This window comes from Ischnura elegans, chromosome X (genome assembly GCF_921293095.1).
Source record: "Ischnura elegans chromosome X, ioIscEleg1.1, whole genome shotgun sequence".
Taxonomy (NCBI): Eukaryota; Metazoa; Arthropoda; class Insecta; order Odonata; family Coenagrionidae; genus Ischnura; species Ischnura elegans.
Window position 1 is genome coordinate 12,472,282 of NC_060259.1, and position 15,854 is coordinate 12,488,135.

The 15,854-nt window shown below is 36.4% G+C and overlaps 1 protein-coding gene across 1 annotated transcript in view; it reads left to right on the top strand.

Annotated features, from left to right (window-relative positions):
* The window catches only part of LOC124171574 (probable G-protein coupled receptor CG31760), a 382,345-nt gene extending 369,380 nt beyond the window's left edge, over nt 1-12,965 (top strand). Inside the window, exons 8-13 of the mRNA XM_046550752.1 lie at nt 409-672; nt 2,399-2,613; nt 6,482-6,620; nt 9,598-9,703; nt 10,218-10,361; nt 11,782-12,965. Of these exons, the coding sequence (XP_046406708.1) occupies nt 409-672; nt 2,399-2,613; nt 6,482-6,620; nt 9,598-9,703; nt 10,218-10,361; nt 11,782-12,078 (1,165 nt within the window). The 3' untranslated portion in view covers nt 12,079-12,965. The remainder of the gene's footprint in view (nt 1-408; nt 673-2,398; nt 2,614-6,481; nt 6,621-9,597; nt 9,704-10,217; nt 10,362-11,781) is intronic.
* Nucleotides 12,966-15,854: the final 2,889 nt, after the last annotated feature.

Consider the following 15,854-nt stretch of genomic DNA (forward strand, 5'->3'; position numbering starts at 1 on the left):
TCGGAATTCTTTAATCAATTGAACATTGAGAGAAAAAAGTTTTGCTCTAATTTCCGAAAGTAAAATGTTATTACCGAATGTACTCCAGTCAAGAGACTCAGTAATAAATTTTACAGTTGGAAATTAGTTTATGTGTTTTTCTTCTCAATACAATGGAATTCCAAAAAGTATCTGCCTTCTCCATTCATTCATAGGAATTGAATAATAATATTAAAAATGTTTCCTCAAGAATTTGGGAAATTCCACAGATGCAGCTTTGTTACTCGAGTGCAAGAATAGTGTAAGTCTAGCGGATGGCATGAGAAGTACTAATTTTCGATCGGTGAACTAAAAGCTAATTTATGGCTCTATCGTATTCTTTGACATTTTCTTTTTTTGGCTTACGCGCTTATCTTCATTCATCCACAGAATCGCGCTGCTAACATTCTCGAGTGCTTGCATCGCGTCCACGGTCGGCCTGGTGGGATATATGTACCAGTACAGGAAGATCAAAGTGTTCAAAGTGGCCAGTCCCATTTTCTTGGGGATCACCCTCCTGGGATGCGCCATCATGTACTTGGAAATGGCGGCCATTTTCCCCGTTCTCGGACTCTACTCATGCATCGCCACCAAGTGGACGCGGCACATGGGCTTCTGCATCACGTACACTGCACTTTTGATGAAAACCTGGCGGTGAGTGGTCACTTAACTAGCTTAGAATTCAAATTTTTACTGTCTGCTTTTCAGTAACTGGTATTCAGCAGCTGAATATGGTAAAATGCATTTGTATTACCTTAACACTCGCTCATACATACACTCACATACACGAAATACATTCCGATATTATGATTTATTCGTGGAGAGTATTTTCTTTTGTCATCGATAGCTATGAAAAGGCCACGGATGTATGTTGAACATCACAGATCATGATGAAAAATGCTCTGAATTGAGTTCTATCGTCACCTAATCCAAACCAATATTTTCCAAAAATACTACAGTCACCGTGAAAATAGTGTGACCTTGGGTATAAACGCTTTCCACGTCAATATTGAGAGTAATTAGTAAAACATGTTAACCTCGTTTGCAAAGAAGTTTCATTCTAGGTATTAATATAGGGGTCGCTGTAATGTATCTTAAACCAAGTGATAAAATAATTTATAGTAAAATAAAAGCAAAGAACAACTCTTTATTTGCAAATGAATGCTTCTTTTTCCGTTTCATGAACTCTTGGTTTTTAATTCCAGTGTGCAAGTAAAAGAAATTAATCGTTTTTTGCTCTCCTGAAAAGTTGCTATTTTTGAGATGCAAGTTGTCAGAACTTAACCATCAATATGTCACACCGATCATATTCACGCCTTGGTCACATTGCAAAAGTATAATCACGCAACGCAGATCAGAAAAAATGTTATCAAAAGTAAAATCAAATGATCACGAATAAGCGATTTCAAGTTTCGTTCTAAAATGATTGGTCATCGCAACCGTTAAAACAAAATATCGATTGGAGTTAACAATTCGTACGGGCTGAAATTAATGGGCCTTCTTCTTTGTAAAATGTATAAAAATGTGAGCAGAGATTTTTCTCTAAAATTTGTAGAAATGGAAATATCACAAGATTTCTATTGATGACGCCACGCCAACTGTACGGGTTCTCACGGGCGTCAGTGAGCCAACCTAGCAATGCGGAACCCCGGCACCCGTGTCAATGTTTACCATTTTTTTTGAACTGCAATAGAGTTTTAAAAATTAAGAGACCCGCATTTTTCCGTTTTTCGATCCACCGTCAACTTTCGAGCTATTGTCGGCGAAATATCACGAGGTGATAAGCTTATGACGTCACCGACTCTTGCCGAGTGGCTCACCGCTTGTGCGATTCTACTCGCCCTCGCGCATTTCTCTCACTTGGTTCGTTGTCATAGACTCACTAAAGAGCGATTCTTACCGTCCATGATTGAATTCAATCCCTCTGAACAAATTTATGAACCAGAAAATAAATGACGTCACTAACTCGGAAAAATTGGGCGGCAACTTGCATTTTTCATTTCCAAGTTATGAGAAAAATGGCTGAATGAGGAAGATATTTTTGTCATAATTATCATTCTCATTTCCAGTAGCGAATTGCCTTATGAAATGGCGATTTTGGCTGTGACTGAACGATCTCATTGTCGACTCAAATTTCCCATTCCTAAGTGTTAATCAAATAAGCCAAAATTGTTTTAAATGTATCGAAATACTGGCTAAAAAGACCTACTACTTCCCTATATTCGATTTTCCCAGAAATACCTGAGTTTTCGGAGGTAGCCCTTTGCACTGAAGCCGGTTTCATTCATTTCGTAGCCAGATATACCTGTCAAAAATGTAGTATTGCAACATTCAAATGTACTGCATATATTTCAATGTACTCCTCTCTGTTTCTATCTAGGGTCTCCCTAACTTATCGCGTCAAATCTGCTCACAAGGTGAAGCTCACAGATAAGCAGCTCTTGCAGTGGATGTTTCCAATTCTGCTTGTCATGCTGATCTATTTGGGAACTTGGACGCTAGGGTCACCACCAAATGCAGAGGACATACGTGACAGTAATGGTTTGATTTTCAAGCAGTGCACTTACAACTGGTGGGACCATTCTCTTGCCATAGGTAAGTCGCTTTTTCTATCATTGAACGAAATTCAAGACACTGTTCTACGTATCTTCTATCACAAATCATGCATAATTGAAAATAGTCCACATATAATAGTGCTTACCCCTTAGGGACAGAGAAATTATAACTTACCTTATTTGATGGAAAAGAAGCTCAATACTTCAAGGCAATTTGGTCCATCGAAGTATTTTCGATGTCATCAGTTAAAATCGTAATTTGGATGATTATTGAATGGTTTAAATTTACCTTACAAAGATAGTGAACTACACTTTTTACTTAAATAACAACAACAAGAAAATTCACTGCCATGCCTGCATCTGCGCTATGAAAATATTTGCAAATTAAAAGAAAGTATCTGAAAGTTGAAAGCAGAGGGGCTGTTTTGTGGAATAGTGATAATGCAGAAAAAAATTCATTTCACCGTAGCATCAACATCCAACCAAATAAAGTTGATGTCGTCCATTATGTTCACCCGAAAAATAAAATTAGAGGCAAATAACAATGAAATAAGTATCAAGTTTCAAAGTATCTTTACGTACGTACAACGTAACCAATTTTTAATTGTGTAAAACATTAGGAGGAAGTGAAATAGAAAAACACATTCATTTGTTTCGCGCAGCTCACTGCGTTGAATGTACAGTGGCGGAAAAAATTAACGCAAAGCTCGTTGGCGTCTGAGAGCGGCCAGTTCAGGAACTACTGGTCTTCCAAAATTTTGCCCTCGTAATGCTCTCATACAACCGGGAGTTTTGAAAGCAATATATCCCTTATACTGGGGAAATAATTATACCAGTCGCATTATGACAAGGCGCAAAAGTTCCAGCTACGAACTCTCCGCCATGTTTTCCGAAGTATGCTTCGCCCTCGATTCACCTACAATGGAATCTACTCTCGTCGGGACATCGTGGACAGCCGAAATATTGGGCATTGAGACTGCCTTAGAACCCAATCGTTCCGATGGTGTAGTGGGTAAAGTATCATGTTACGAAACAGAGGTTCCACGGATCAAGTCCTAGTGACGGATGACTTGATGCTGCACACTTACACTGTAAACATTTTTCTGATCATAAAACTTCGCAATAGCTATCTATAGGTCCACAGGACCTTGCATGGCTATTGAATTCCATTTTAAGGTTGAATAATTTCTTTCATGTAGTTATCCGAAGAAATTGATTAATTAGGTCAGTAAACGATTTGTTTCATAGTGATATAAGAGGAGTAAATAGAGTTTTTTAAGCTTCATAATGTCTTTAAAACTTGATTTTTAATCACAAAGATGATCCATATGAACGCATATTTGATTAACAACATCAATTACAAATTAGATCTTTATTAAAATAGATGTATCAGAACTAAGCGTTTAATATTTTTCAATTTTATAAACTGACATAAAATGAGAATCAGAAAAGTATTATAATTTTCACTTATGGTAAAATTATTTAGGAAACTGGAAAGATTACGGAAATTTGAATGAGTGGAAAGGAACTACATGGAATTTTACTCTATTTTTGAGTTAATAGAAGGGAATGAATTTTATCTAGAATTTGTTTCCGTGGTAATCGAATTATTATTAATATTTCCTTGCTACAAGTTGGTGCATCTCATGGACTGACATATTTTTCTTTGTGAATTTCTCGTTCAGGCATAATCAATCAATTGATTCTCGAATTGTCTTCTTCTAATTCTAGTGAATATTTCTTTTGTTCAAGTCCGATCTTTGATGCTAGCTTTCTTTATCAATTCCTGCATAATTCTCCTCTTCTCTGAAACACACATGCTATACCTTGCAGTAATTTACCTGTCTCCTCCGTTTTTGTTGCCGAATCGTTTCCCGCAAAATATTTAATGTCCACAATTAAACTCATTTACTATTCTTTTGCTACGTAGACTGCTTTAGATGTCCATCTTTGTTGCACATTTCCATTATGCAACAGTCATGGGAGTAAATCCTTCGTAAGAAAGTGAAAAGAAAATGTCTGCTGCATATGAGGTAAATTTTTTGTAAGCATTAGATGGCTTACTGGAAATATATTTTTTGCTAAGACAATGGGAAAATTCGACCACACGCTATAGTTTACGGGAGGGTCAAAAAACTGTAACGCTGCTCTTCGATGAATAGAGAATACTGGAAATTCGGCCATAAGATGTCGCAATGAATGGTAATTCATGTAATTACAAGAATAAAATTTATTCATTGATAGGCAAAGGTAATGAGAAATCATTTTTATTTTTTAAAAAGTTATTTTGTAAATTAGCATAAATGTCTTACAACCGCGTTTCTCACGCGACATTACCTCTAATAATTGAGTGTGAGATTTATTCTACTCCTTAACCTATGTTGAGTGCTAAAAGTAATCAAAAGTTCGAAGTAGGGATTAAATAAATAGAGGAAAACGCGAACAGTTCAATATTTCTCTGACTTCGAAATAACATTAGTTCCATAATAATGATGAAATATTTTTAAAATGTATGCGTAATGCTCATTTTGTTGGAAAATTTAAGGGTAAGTCTAACCTCAATACATATAACCTGAAATACATACGCAGACGCCCAAAATTACCCGATTGAGAACTACTGAGTTTGGGCGGCTTGATGTTCTGCCTTCGCTCAGCCCTGCTGAACTTCCGAGGGATATTCTCTTGAAATGAGAGAGGAGTAGTAGGCCGTGACACATTGCTCATACAGCTGATGTTAGGGGCCTTGAAGCTGGGTTGGACGGCGCGGAAATGGTAGTCAAAATTCACTCCACAATCAACTGCCCAAATGGCTATGCAATATGGTGGTTGAATTTCAACAAATAAATAAGCGCGTAAGAATTCAATAGCCATGCAAGGTCCTATGGACCTATTGATAGCTATTGCGAAGTTTTATGATTAGAAAAATGTTTACAGTGCATGTGTGCAGCATTAGGTCATCCGTCACTAGGACTTAACCCGTGGAACCTCTGTTTCGTAGCATGATACTTTACCCACTACACCACCGGAACGATTGGGTACTACGGCAGTCTCAATGCCTAATATGTCGGCTGTGTCCGCTGATGTCCCGACGAGAGCAGATTCCATTGTAGGTGAATCGATGGCGAAGCATACTTCGGAGAACATGGCGGAGAGTTCGTAGCTGGATCTTTTGCGCCTTGTCATAATGCGACGGGTATAATTATTTCCCCAGTATAAGGGATATATTGCTTTCAAAACTCCCGGTTGTATGAGAGCATTACGAGGGAAAAATTTTGGAAGACAAGTAGTTCCTGAACTGGCCGCTCTCAGACGCCAACGAGCTTTGCGTTAATTTTTTCCGCCACTGTACATACATGCTACATTCATAAGCTAAGATTCTGTTGCAGCCATATAGTTTTCGTCCTAAAATATGAATTCCAGTTGAACAGCTGTCTGTCAGAGTCATTCATCTCTTTGGGTGATCTACTTTAAATTGGTATTTAATTTTTAGTTTGGTATGCACTAATACGTTCCCAGATCTTTCATTCCTTACTTTGTCCAGCTTAATGTTTCTTTTAAAATCGTATAAAATTTTCATATCTATTTTAAGCTGGCTTCAGTTCTTCTTAAGTACTTGTAACTCGTTGTGTACAGACCTTGAAAAACGAAATTCATTTATTTTCATATTTCAACTGCTCGCCTGAGATATCCAACTTAGAGAAAAAGTAAGAATTCAATTTTCCGAAAAATCAGATATTTTACTAGATAATAATGGAGAGCGTTTTATTCTAATATTTCTTACAGCCAAAGTATTATTTACTAAGTAATCCAAGTAATTTTTGTAATATGCATTTCTATGGCCAGGAATTTAGAATAAAATGTTTTGCTCGATTGCTTAAATCATAACTTTCCTCATTTTCCCCGCACAGGAGAGGTTCTATTCCTTGGATGGGGAATCAAAGTCTGCTTGAACGTGCGAAACGCAGAATCTCTCTTCAATGAAGCTCGTCTTATCAGCTACGCCATCTACAACATAGCATTGGTGAACATCGCGATGGTCGCTTTTCAGTACGTACTCATTTTCCAGATTTAAAAAGATAATATTCCACTAAAGTAATTTTTGTTCATATCCCTTCCACAAAAGAATACTTACTCATCAATGTAGGAAGTGGTCTCAGTAAAGGATATATTTATTAGAAATAAATATTTTTTTAATATTCTAACTGTAGTGTATTCCCAAGATTTTTTGCTGGATTTATACATACCGCACATCTTGATGCAACGAAATATTTTAGGTGATTACCCAAGTGGATTTACTCAATAAACTTCTTCGACGAGAATTCTACTGCGCATTTATTGATATTTGTGAATAGAATTTTTAAATGGGTTTTAACTAGGGTTGGACGGATCCAGGATTTTTTCGGATCCAGATTCGGATCGGATCCTTGATTTTCGGAGCCGGATCGGATATTTTCGGGTCCAAATGCATTTTCAAATACCTGCTATTAAACGAAGTAATTATTCAAGTTTATTCTAGGTACATACAATGAAAGGAATGCTTTTTAGATTTTCATACACATTTTAATATTTTTATGAATTAAAAATCATTTTTATAGGCTTTCAAGTTGTTTTTTTAAAAACATCTTTACAGGACCTAAACTGTTACGCTTGGGTTTGGAAATGATAATGGGAAAAATCTTCACTGACCAGTGGCGTAGCGAGAGGGGGAAGTCCGGGTGGTCCGAACCCCCCCGAAATATAAAAACACAATGATTTTCCTTCATAAAAGGAAACAAAATATTGAAAATTCATGAATTTACAATAGATTTATTTGAAAAATGAAGTTTTTTTCAATTATGAAGGGTATTAAAATTAGTTTGAAACCCTCTACTTTGTACCCTGTTGTTTACAAATTTTCCCCCGTGGTTTTGGACCCCCCTAACGAAATTCCTGGCTACCCCACTGCCATCGACTGAATTCAAATTTACCTCACGCACGTTTCCCCCGAATTTTGTCACTTTCTCATCGCATACCGACTGGTGTTTCACCCGAAAATGCTTCAGTATGGTGAGGTGGATTTAGCACTTCCTCGCGAAAATTTCACGACACAGTGCACGCACATGGTATAGATTGGTTCTCCTTATCTCAATAGAAATGTTTCTACACAATGAAAGACATTTTTATCAGTATATCATTAAATTAAATTGCAACTGCGCAATCAGCAACACAATTAACAGTATTTAAAACAGCATTAAGGTCACGTGCGACGAAGTGCTCGACCGCTCAGCATGAGGAAAGGGTGGGCAGCGGAAGCGCGTAGAGGTGGAGGGGATGGAGCGCGCTCCCTCCGTATTTCAAACAACAAGGCTACAAATGAGGGAGTCGGACGAAGAAGTCAGATCTTGCTTCAGTGACGTCGTTGCCTTCAAAGCGAAGCCGAGCGCGCTACGTGATGTATGCAGTTGGCGTTTCCAACCCGTCTCTAATTGTTTGAGGGGTTAATGCAGCGTTTGTTTCTTTGAAAATTGTGCCCTTTGGACAATTTTGCATATTAGTATAGTCTTAGTAAATAGAAAACTTAGTGACAATTAATTTGAGCCGAAAAATAAATAGAAATATCGCCAGGAATGCGTCGCGTTTGGTCTAATTCTTTTTTAAATCTCGTGCATGTCATCTAATTGTCGAAGCAAACGAGACATCTTTGGTCCCAGAAAGTCACTAATCTAGCATTTGTCGTCTAGAAACGGAGAATTGAAGCAGGTAGGCCAAAAAAGGTGAGTTGGTGAGACGGGGTAGGGATGAAACACGCTTCAATTGTTCTCGTGTAATTTGATATTTTCGTTAGAAGACAATGATTTATGGTCCATGTGATTTCGGAAACAAAAATAAACTACAGAGGCACGGGCTGATGGACGGCCGAGGGTGGTTTTCTGAAATCGGCGACGTAGTTACTTTTGACGTGGTTATTATCCTACGACGCTGAGATTCCCCCGATGATTGTTCAATCTCTTGGGAAGAGTCGCACTATGTGCCAGTCGTATTTTGCCTTTTTTATTTTCCACGGCTGAAATTCTCCTGCGTAACCTCTGCGAGAGCTTTCAAACAAAACGGTTCATGGGTAGGACAAGAATCGCATGCGACGGCGCATTCCAAGATAGAATCGGAACTCTTTCCATCCTTATTGCATTGCATTCACTGAAGCTATTATTTAAAATTTCGGATCCAGATCCGATGTCTTTCGCGACTTTGGATCCGATGTATCCGATGAAGGGCAATATCCGCGGATATTTGGATCCGACCATCCCTAGTTGCAACTATAATGAAATAAGAATGTTTTCCATTTACTGTCAACTACTCCTTTTGATATTCCGGATTTCTCTATTGAAGAATCGGCTGCTTCTCGTTATTTAGATAATTATTTAAACATCCTTTCATCCCACGGATGATACCTACATAGATTCATGAAATTGTATTGAGTGTCTTCTTTACTATTAGATGGTAATTTTTAATATTGATGTACATATTTTTATTTATTGGTACTGATTTTCAGTGTCCAACTCAGAGTTTAGTTGCTTTATCTGTAGTGTTTAAGCTATGAAATGAGCATCTCTTGGTGTATATCCTATCGTCAACATTTTTGAGAAATTCCCTCCATGGAAAAATCAGACGTAAGTCTTCCCAGGAGTAGGACATGCTACATCCTGGTGTATATGCAATATGCTCCACTTAAAAGTGTGTTACATTGCCTGTATTTCAGGATTCGTAATGGATACAGTTCCGTAGTGCGTTCTAGAAAGAGCCATTTTAAGTGTACATTGGAACCATGTGGAAATTTTGCGAAATCTTCTTTCAGCACAGTTAAATATTTCAATGCCTCGAATGCAGGGGTGAGTGAGTGGGATGGGAGAATCTCATCGTCGTCAAGGCGACGCGACCTACTGCTAGCGAAAACAAATGTGCTATATCTTAATTTGGACCACTAGCTCTTAACAGCAGTTCTACAAATTATCATTGAGTAATGTTTATTCTTCTGTATCTCTTTCAGCTTGTTCATTTTTCCAACCGCGGGTCCAGATATTAAGTACTTACTTGGATTTATGAGAACTCAGCTGAGCACCACTGTGACCATCGGCCTCGTATTTGGTCCAAAGGTATAATTTTGATTAGTTTTTGGATATTTTTCTGTTCAATGGTTTATCATATAATGGCATATAAATTTGGGTTGTGGAATTTTTGCGATTAAAAATAAATAAAAAATATTGAGATTGAGGTAACAGTGTAACTTGGCATCATTACCAGCTGTCACGTCTCCACTCTTTCATGCTACATTCAAAGAATAGTTTAAAGCCCTCAGACATTTTTGTGATTCCTCCTTGTGGAATACATATTCATTGTGAGCTTTCATAGTATTTCTAATATTGTAAATTTTTATATTTGCTACATCACAATTAAAATATGCTCGTCTTGCTCCTTTTCTAGTCATAAAGTCATCATTAGGGAAATTAGATCACTAGAGTTCTATATTTTCTTGGTTGTGTTTGTCTTAAAACACTGGTGTGTGATGGTGGTCTTGTTTCTGGCTAGTGTGATTTGCTCTTTCAAAACCAGATTCATTGGGTATTTTTCAATCGTCAAGAAATCATTACTTTTCATTGTCTCTTGTAGGTGATCCGGGTGATGAAAGGGCAAGGAGATCAATATGACAATCGTGCACGTGCCAAGGGAGTAACGGCTTCATTTTCATTGAATGGTATTGGTCTTACTACTGATGAAACGACCGATCTTTACCAAGAGAATGAGGAGCTCAAGGTAGTGCTCAATTATTTATCATACTATGACAAGGTTGGCTTAATTTATTCCTAAGGTTATAAGGTGTTGCCGTTGCAAGCTGGAGGTTCATAAGTGTGGGTAGAAATAAATCATGGTTGATATTTCTGAGATGGGCTATCAAGGCTGAAAGACTGTGTGGCAAGCTGAGTTCTATGCTCAGTAAGACACACTCCGGTAGTATGATGGACATTCCAATGAGTGAAATATTTGCATATAATATTTTATAATCATGCATATGTTCAACAAGGCATCTTCCTCGAAATATCTTCAGACCCTTTTATTTTCTTTAAAATATTACTAGTTTTGTCTAGTGATGAAAAAAATCCTGAATTTATTTAATCCCAATCTTTTTATGCATATGGACCTCTATTATGAATTTCTTCTTAGTTGAATCTAAATCCTTCTGATTTTTAACGAATTATCATTTTCGGTGCATTTCTTCTTTGAAGCTTACCGCCAAGTGATTTTTTTTGTTTATTGTGTCTAAGTCCAAATATTATATATGCTTATACTATGAATTCTCTGCTCTATCCTACGGGTTTAACAAGATTCAGTCCAATTTTTGAACTCTTCCATTTGTTTTTTGCCTCTAAAAGTGTGATTTCATGCAGGATTTTTTTGAAATTGCTATTAAATTCATAGATAGAAATATTTTTATTCACTTTAGTAGAAATTCAAAGAACAAAATGAGGTCCAGCTTATCAGATTTAAATTGTCAGCAACTTCCTCCCTTTTGATGATCATTGATCATTCAATCATTGATTAAGGGCATAGGCTCATTCGCCTGCTCCAATCAATGGCAAAGTATTTCCATAGGCCTAATTGTAGAAGGTAGTTAAACTCTGCAGTAATGAGTGATACAAAAACTTCATGATGGGTACTCATCTTTATTTAATTGCTTTATTTTCTTACATATTTCCACAGGCCTACAAAAACAAGGTGATTCAACAATACCGTTGTCAGTGATATAAAAATTTCATGTTTGCTCAGCTTTATTTTTCAGAGAATTTTCTTATTTTTCTAATAATTTTATAAGTTTAGGCTAGGGTTGTCTGCCTTTCATTTAGCAGTATGGTAGATTTTATGGTCATGGTTCATATAAAATGGTAACCTATTATTTTAAGTATCATCTGAACATTGAAAGCTGTTTCCCTGCCCTATATATTCAGCCAAATATTTAACATTTCTTACCCAATGGCACAAATTGTTTACTACATCAATAATAGCCCTTTTCAGCAGTATAATAGATTAGCATGACCTAATACATGTGACATGACTTAATAGATAAGCAATGTAATTGCAGTGTAATTCAGTGGTGGAAAAATGAGTGAAAAAATTCACTTCATTTCTCTACCACTACAAACTAAATTTTTCAAAGTTAAACTCTCATTTGTTTTAGGAAGAGATTCAGAAGCTTGCTGCCCAGATAGAATTTATGAAAATTGTTCACATGGAAACGAATAATAGACATGTCAAACCGAAACCCGGAGGATTTTTCAATGGGGCATCTGCTACGAGTCCAGTTGGTAAAGGATCTTGCTCCACAGGTCTCTCAATCCCTCCTCCCCCTCGCCAAACTGCTGAAAATATCCAACAAATACCCACCACACCAATGTCTACAAGTGTGGCCACCACAACAACATCTGCAATTTGTTGCGTTACATCACCTGCAGATACACTTAGTGAAAGGGTTTGACTACAAGGCGGAAGCAAAGAAGTTTGGTTATGATGAGCAACTCTCCCTAGTCTCGAATCAAGTTTGATGGTGCGTTCAAATTTAGCTCTACCTGTGTTCATTGTGCCACTCATGATTTCATTGGACATTTACAGGCCCAGTATTAGAATATTCATCATTCATATGTTTGGGCTTTCAAATATACCCATTGAGATATGGAATTGGTAAAATGGTTACTCAATGCTGATTTTTAAAACATCGTTAGGCATTAACATTAAATTTACCATAATATTAACATTACATTTAAAATATATAATTATTCAAAAGTCTTTTCATCTTATTTGTTTTGAAAAGTCATATTAGATTTTTTTAAGTGACAAAACCTCTTTTTTGTGCAGTTAAAGCTCTTGTTTTCTAAGTGACAAATTGTTGATGTACTGTTATATTTTTTAAGGAGATTTTAGATTTTGGAACAAAAAACAGTAATGCTTTTGCTAAAACAACCCCAATCAAGGCGATCTATTTCCCTTTAACAACCATATTATAAATTAAGGAGACTGTTTTGAAGCAGATAAAAATTTATGTGACGTTATATCTGGTATAAATTGGCACGTAAAAATCTAGTGATTTAAATTTTTATTTACATCGGTTTTTCATATTTCATAGTTTAGGAAGGGTATATTACGCATTTGTTATACCCAATAGAGTCTTTATGATTTAAGTATGCCTGAAGTACAATAAAATTTATTTTTAGTTGTTCCGTTCTCTTTGTGTGATACATGATGAAATAATATAAGGAAATTTCATAAATTATTTATTCTAGATTAGATTGAAAATGTGATTTATACTTAAGTAGCCAATATTTATGATGCCAAATTGTATTTTTTAAATAAATGTCATAGTTTTTTACAAAGGGAATGAAATTTTAATTACTAATGAAGAAACAAGTAATTTCTCCAGAGAATGGAAAAGAATTAGTTCCTTCACTCCTGCTCCGGTTCTCTTTGAAAGTCATTTCGCTGTTTGTTAGATTTCATCATCGCAGAGAATGTTTTCCCACCACTTCCTCATCTATTTCTTAACCTTCAGTTTTCATCTCAGCATGCTTTTGACTATATATTTTGACTTAATATTTATTTATCAGGAGGTATTAAGGGTATCATAATTGTGTCTGCGAGAGAGATCAGAGCTGGTTGGTTACAGGTTGCTGCCTTTAATTTCTTGGTCCAAGCATGTTGAAGTTTTGACAAAGTTCGATTTAGTCTAAAAACATGTACTTATTACTTTAACCTACCTGGGTTTTTTAAATGGATATCAAAAAATTTCAACTGTAACTAGCAGTCAATTCCCCATACCCATTAAGTTACCTACTTTCTCCTACCTCTTATCTTGTATTAAATCATTGATATGGGAAAATAAATCTAATGGATTACTCTCTATAGTTATAATGAATGCAATGAGAATTTGGACGGCAGTAGGTCAGCCCTTTTAGTTCTTCAATGACCACAATATGGTTTGGAAATAAATGTAGATACTCACATAAAAAGCTGAAGACCAACCAACTTTAAACAGCTAACCTTGGTCTCCCTTATGTTGTCTTATTGATGAAATTATTTGATCTTTTTCACCCAAATAATAGCTGCAACAGATATTTACTGCAATCAAATAATGAAAAGAATACCTCAAGTCATATACAGGCAGTCCCCAAGTTTTGGACAACCCAACTCATTCAGTTTCGTACTTACAGATGGACTGCTGAAGCTCCAAATGCTTTTGGGTAATTCACGGATTCACTGCTTTATTATGGGTCACCTTTGCTTAGGAATGTGGAGAGTGACAGTACCAGTAGTTGGCAGTATATGGCTGCCAACTTCACCAGTTGCATTTCCAAAATTCTCTAATGGCACGATGTACCAGTAGCCAAGAAAGTTTTCAAATTAATTTAACCATTATAAAATCTGAAGGTGCATAAACAAAATACATTTGTGATGAAAACTTTATTGCTAGTTAAGGTTGGTTTAAATGTGCTGATCCTACTGATGGGTTTTACCAGGAACCTACCGTGTCCATAGCCAGGGGACTGCCTGTAGTTAGTTTGTAGTCTTAGCCTATCACTATTACTTATATTTCCAGCCAAATATCTCTCTTCATTATTGCCGATATTATTCATTATATAGCTCGATTAATTGTAATCTTTTTTATGCATATTTGTAATTTGCATGATCAATGTATTTGCACCTTTCTTTGCTACCATATTGCATCATTAAGTCAAGCTAATATATATGTGAGGGTAGAGTGCACCACAGACTCAGACAGATCAATCAATCAATTCTCCCTCCCCCTGCTAGGATTTGGGTATTTATTAGATTATCTGAATAATAAACAGTGTACTTGAGAATGACACCTCAGCATCGAAATGCATCGTGCCAATAAATAATTTTCCAGTGAAAAGTTACCAGGGTTGTGTATTTTCATTTCAACATGGATTTTCACAAAGTAAAAGCTGAATCGATTGATTTCAGAGAAAGTGTCATTGCAAGAAATAAAACAGTGGCCCAAATGATGATGAAAAATGAGGATGCCACTCATTTTCATGACATTTTTTGGTGCCAAGAATCAAAATTTTGTTGTTGTATTCTTTCCCAAAGACATGATTTTTAGTCAAAAAAGTGACAGTTAACATAGATTAATTTCACTATCGCTTTACTTTTCCTTGTCTAGTTCAATTACATGAAATAAAATTGGAGGCCAGGTCTGGTTGGATGCGATCCTGCCTCTTTTCCATGATGTTTTCCAGGGAGAATGGGCTCGTTCACTGGTTTTGTTTCATTGGCACTGGTGATCAAAATAAAAAGATCCGTATTTTTCTGTTTTCTGATCTGACACCTACTTCTCGAGCTGGCTGCAATGAAAAATCAACTTTCTAAACCCTTTCATAGGTAATAAGTTGACGACATGGTCAATTCCAGTCAGGCAAGTCACCTTGTCTCAGCGTTCATTGGACTTACACGGTTTGTTGCTATGACCACTCTCAAGAGTAATTCTTACCATCAATTTGAGGTTCTCTCTGAGTTAATGAGCCGAAAATGTAATGGCGTCACCAAACCATGAAAAGTGAGTGATAACTTATACTTTTTTCATTTAAACATTATTAGGGAATCATTGTAGAAGGACATCTTATAATTCCTTTCCATCTACGCAATTCTTTTGATGAATCGTGAACAAGCACATTGAATACTTGCCAAAATTGGAATTTAATTTCATGATACAATGCTCCAGAGTTAATTACTAGGTGAATGAATGGTATTCTTCTTATCGACCTCATGATTTATGATTCAATTGACGTCTACTCACCATTTTGCATAGCTTGGGGTAGGGAAATTAAATGTAAATGAGTCAGCAAAAAATATTTCGTTGTCTTCTTGTGTTGTCCAATCAGGCAAGGCATCACTGGCTGACACTTTGTTTTTACCTAACATGTTTTAACCTCTTCACATTGCAGAATGCATTACCTGCTAAAGCAATTCAGCAGTACTTCCTCAAAAGTTCAAAATATTTATATAAGGCGTTTTTGGGCCGAGACTGTGAATAGGGATCAAAATCACTGGGTGAAATCCATAGCATTTAAACAGTGTGGCATGGTCAGATGTGACATTTAATGAGAGAGCCCAAGGGAAAAGTGAGCGTAGGAGCTTGAGGTGGCACAAATCATTTACTCCATTCACATCCTCTTAAGCACACTTCAAACTTTTGTGGTAATAATATTTTTACATAAGTGAAATCCATTTAGCAGCACC